We start from the raw sequence: 5,413 nt of genomic DNA on the forward strand, positions 1-5,413 counted from the left end.
AAGAAAAGGGTTAAATCATTTTTTTGTGCCCCATAACAGCTAACATATGGTATTTCTTCTTCTCTTTGTTTGGCCTCCAATGGGTGATGCCCTTTTCCATCAAAGATGCTTATGTTAGCTGGATATGCTGGAGAGTTGACAAGACCATCAAAAGGATCTGGAGGATGATCCCAGCAGCAATCTTTGGAGTATTTGGAAAGAGAGAAACTGCAGATGTTTTGATGGAATATCAACTTCCATAAGTAGCATTAAGGCTAGATGTTTAGTTACTCTTTTCAGTTGGCACTTTTTTCTCCTGTAAACAGTGTGGATAATCTTTGGATTTTGTTAGCTCCCTAACTCTAGCACAGTAGGGTCTTAGGGGATATCTTTTTGGATCTTTTGACTGGTTTACAGGATTTTTGCTCAGCTAGCTTCATGTTAATTCTTGTTTGAAGCAGCTCTATGCTTAGTTGTAACCTCTGCATCTTCTTGATGCCATTCTAATACATTTTAATTACTTCACCAAAAAAAATTTTGAGTTGGTTAGTAATGTTTAGAGGCCTAATTTTGTGAATATTTGATGTTAAAAGCTAATAATTGTGGAGTGTGATGAATATGCAAGCTCCGGCAGCAAATTAGCACAAAATGAATCCCAAAGACATAGTTAAATATGGAAAAAGGAGAACAAGAAATAAGCTGATATGCCAAAATGAAGCAAGGAAAACAAACATGCAAAACCATGTGCAGAGCACTGGACGGGACGCACCCTGGGCTGTCTGGGTGATTTTTCATTTAGGATAGTTTTGGTAATTTTATCTTTCTTTTGATGCAAAATTAAAAATTCTCCCTTTTATTTTTCTTCCCTTAACCTATTCAGCAGCCATATATAAACTACTACAAAGCCTCCCAGGTTGCACATTTTTGAGAAATGAAACATAAGAAAATCAGAAAACTTGATTATTCTTTCACTGCTCAATTGACTAGGGACCTCCTCCTTGTCCCAAATCACCACGAGGCAGGATGAGTTACAAAACTTGTGACAGTTTAGTTTTCACACTCTGACAATCTCCTGCTTTTCCTACATAGATATTAACTCAAAATCCTTTTTTTTTTTTTTTTTTTTTTTTGAGGAAAACTTAAAGAGCCCACATATTAATGAGGACAATCACTTTATGAAGAATTTATCAGGCACCAAGCAAACCTTAAAAGTTTTGGTTCTTGCTTCGTGAGCGATAAATTTACCACTAGAGAGATTATATGCAAGAGGCTGACCTTCGAATTGGAAAATTGTACAATTCTACGAGATGTAGGAAGAAAATGAGATACGCGTGTCCCGCCTACATCTTCAGATTTTTGGCTGTGACCATGGCTAAATTGTCTCTGCAAGGAGGCATGACTGGGGGAGTCAACAGAGGACCTCTCTCTCACACAAAGAAGCATTCGACCTACATGGAAAATTTATAAAACAAATACTAATTACACAAACAATAATAGCACCTATAAGCTCTTGCAATTTAATTATTGAAATTTTAGCTTTTGAATATTAACAAATGCCAAAACATCTTTACATCAGTAATCTAACTAGTATAAATAGCAAGGCACTAACAAGATGCTGCCACGCAGCCCCAAACATTAAACTAGCCATTCCAACACACACAAATGCCAACTTTGTTTTGGAAGAGGAGGTTTTCACCGCCAAAGAATCAAGAGAACATACATACCAACGATATCAGTGCTTGAAACTCCTTCCGTGCGCTTGATCTGCTTATAGCGACCAACTTTCTTAGCAAGGGCATAAGCATCACTTCCATCAGGAAGAAGACAAGGGTCATCCCCATGAATGATATAGTCTATGTTATACTCATCAAATAGTTTCCTCATAAAATCTTCAGTAATAGCATAGGGGGCATCAGAGATGACTTCATCCACCCACTTAACAGCGCCAACCATAATCATCCTAGGGACAAATCAACAAGCACGATACTGAGTTAATTCTTTTGATTGAAAATCTATCCCAAGCAACAGACAAAACAATAATAATCATCACAGTCAAGCACAGCAAAAGAGAACTAGTGGTAATTGACATGATTATATTTGTTAAATTCCTTTTGATTCTTTCAAGGGCAATAGTATCAGACAATAAGCAAAATGAAGGAATGAAGCCATCAGTTGATTAGGAAAGTTCTGGTGGAAATGGTGTTCTGAGCTGAGGAAAACTGTTCTCTTAGAAGAACACTGGCCAAACCTTTGCCATGATAATCAACTCGTGCTATCTTGACAGACCAAACTTCACCCTGATCTGAGGTCTCCTCTGTTGCTAGTTGAACACTTTATAAAGCCTTGTTTCAGTAACCCAAAAAACCCATCCTCACCCAAAATACTCCCATAGAAGCTTGTTTCTCTAACCTAAAGAACCCATCCTCACCAGTTTCCCACTGTAGGACATGTCTATACAGTCACCAAATCTAGAAAAGATTTCCCAGGAAAGTTACCAGTTATGCTTTAAGGTTTTGGAAGAAAGATTCTTCCCCTACTAGAACTTTATAAGTATTAGCTAGCCAGTCAATCAAAGAGATAAAGCAGAGAGTAACACTTAACCGAAGCAACAAAACTAAAGCACACTAACTGAAAAAACAGCTTCTATGGGTTCAAAGATACTAAATTCGCATAAAGATAAAGTGCAGGGTTAGATATACAATTGTCAAAAATCAAGCCACAGATCTCCTCATATCCCCAATTAAAACAAACCTACCAATTTGAACAACAACACACATAAAGCCAAACAAAACAAAAACACTAAACACTATAAATCCAAAATCTCACCTCTCACGAAGAGGCGTAAACGAAGGTCCTTTATTAGCTATAATCTCAGCATCACTAACAACATCAACAGCTAATTGATCCCCTAGCTTGTCGTAACGCATTACAATGTCCATAATATATCATATCAAAACAACCATTCATATACTACTCTCTTTGACTAAATTATCCTAATTTATTTTTTTATCTCAATTTAATACCTAAGTTACTCGGACTCGGGTGCGGGTGTCCAATACGGGTGCAGATCTAGATGTTGCATCCTTCATGATCTAAATTTTTAGATTCGGATCCAATTATGGATACGGGTGCGAGGATTCGGCTAAAAAATTCAAATATCTAAAGTCTAAGTTACTCGGACTCTTCACCTTCGGTGCCGCACCCGTGTCGACATGACATGGGTATGGGTGTGGGTGTGGGATCCGTACCCGATCTGGTCAACCGCTTTTGGGTACTTTGACCAAAATCAAGGAGAAATTAGGACGTATCCAATGATTTTTATAATAAAAAGAAAAAGTCAGAAATGGACTTGAAGAAAATGGAATACCTTGTATATTGAAATTTCTTTGTCACTCCTTGTCCTTTATCACCACGGATTCCTCTTCTGATCAATATTTTCTCATGTTTTCCACATAATATCTCATAATTTAGGTTTTATAATTCTATTTTTAGATATTTCAATCATTTTTAGCCGAATCCCCGCACCCGTATCCATACCTGGATCCGTATCCCCGAATCTTAGAATTTAGATCATGAAGGATCCGACCGTCAGATCCGTGCCCGTATCGGACTACACCCCGCAATTCGAGTCCGAGTAACTTAGCTAAAAAATAGAGTTATAAAAACCGAAATTATGGAATATTACGTGGAAAACTCGAGGAAAAATATTGATCAAGAAAATGAGAATCCCTGAAGGAGATAAGAGAAACGAGTGACATAGAAATTTTTATATACAAGGTATTCCATTTTCTTCAATTTCACCTTAGCTTTAGTTTTGATTAAAGAAATTTAATCCTGCCCGTAATTTACGTCGATTTTGGTGAAGTATCCAAAATCGGTTGACCGTATCAGGCGCATCCCACACCCACACCCATGTCGTGTCGACACGGGTGCGGCACCGAAAGTGAAGAGTCCGAGTAACATAGTTTAATACTACTCCCTTTTTCACCACATTAATCTCTCTCCACATTTATATATTAAGGGTAAAGGTGGAAACTAATAGTTAATTATATCTTGGTTTTCTAAAATGACAACTATTTTTGGACCATCTATTTTTAGTAAGGCCGACAAGTAAAGCGGACCGGAGGGAGTACACTTAACCGAAGCAACAAAACTAAAGCACACTAACTGAACAAACAGCTTCTATTGGTTCAAAGATACTAATTCACATAAATATGAAAGTGCTAGGTTAGGCATACAATTATCAAAAAACACATTTGCCACAAATCTCTCCATGTCCCCAGTTAAAACAAAATCCACAACCTCCTAATTACCTTATTACATGGATTTGGGAATATTCCCATATCTACACTAATTATACCATATACAACAACAACAACAACAACAACGACAACATACCTAGTGTCATCCTACAAGTGGGGTCTGGGGAGGGTAGAGTGTACGCAGATCTTTTCGGCTCATGTAACACATAAACAGCATCAGAATAGCAAGAAAACTAACTACACCATATATATATTCCCATATCTACACTATCTAACTACACCATATTTAGCAAAACAACACACATAATGCCAAACAAAATAAAAACACAAATCCAAAATATTAGTACCTCTCATGAAGAGGAGTAACTGGTGGTCCTTTATTAGCAATAATCTCAGCATCACTAACAACACCAACAACTAACTGATCACCTAAAGCCCTAGCTTGTCTTAACGCATTACAATGTCCATAATGCATCATATCAAAACAACCATCCATATATACCCTTATGGGTCTCTTCTTCTTCTTTGGTAAAGCAAAACTTAACCCTAACACTGATAACCCTAACACCACTCCTCCCACCAGCCACGTGGCAACAAACCGTGAACTCTGCACATTTTCCGAATGTCCTCCATCTGAACCCATTATTGTTAGTACTCCAAAATTTCGAAAATATTTGTTATTGTAAAAACAATGACACTAACATTCTAATTTTTTCTAAGATTAGTATGTTTATTCTCTAGAATTTTTGTGAGGAAGAAAAGGCAAAAGGTTTGAAAAAGTGCTTTTTCTTTCATTTATAACGCCGTTCGTATCTCGTTTTAATGGTTAGCACTTGGATGGCACGTTTATTAGAACTTGGACCAAACACTTGTAAAGCAGTCACATAAACGTAGCGTAACAGGTACAGCATCTATGGTTGGTTATTGCATGGGTGACCTTGTAATTTATTGGAATTAAGAAATGGTATATCAACTTTGGCTTAATGTACAAATTGACATCTTTACTTGGACAATTTTAATTGTAAAACACCTCTAGCTGGCCAAAGTAACACATGGTAAACATCTCTGCATGGTTTATCACTACGGGATCGTTTGGTAGGATGTATTAGAGAAAATAATTTATGTATTAGCTTTAGTATTACTAATCCCTTATTTGGTACACTTTTTCAACC

At 37.0% G+C, this 5,413-nt stretch overlaps 1 protein-coding gene across 2 annotated transcripts in view; it reads right to left on the reverse strand.

Moving 5' to 3' along the window:
- Positions 1–5,091, reverse strand: part of LOC132049839 (ethanolamine-phosphate cytidylyltransferase) — a 21,700-nt gene extending 16,609 nt beyond the window's left edge. Inside the window, exons 1-3 of one of the 2 annotated variants that reach the window (XM_059440792.1) lie at positions 4,589–5,091; positions 1,704–1,939; positions 1,255–1,427 (exon numbers count right to left, since the gene is read on the reverse strand). In XM_059440792.1, the coding sequence (XP_059296775.1) occupies positions 1,255–1,427; positions 1,704–1,939; positions 4,589–4,884 (705 nt within the window). In that variant the 5' untranslated portion in view covers positions 4,885–5,091. The remainder of the gene's footprint in view (positions 1–1,254; positions 1,428–1,703; positions 1,940–4,588) is intronic. The other variant, XM_059440791.1, reaches the window with a different exon arrangement.
- Positions 5,092–5,413: the final 322 nt, after the last annotated feature.

Source organism: Lycium ferocissimum, chromosome 3 (genome assembly GCF_029784015.1).
Source record: "Lycium ferocissimum isolate CSIRO_LF1 chromosome 3, AGI_CSIRO_Lferr_CH_V1, whole genome shotgun sequence".
Lineage (NCBI taxonomy): Eukaryota > Viridiplantae > Streptophyta > Magnoliopsida > Solanales > Solanaceae > Lycium > Lycium ferocissimum.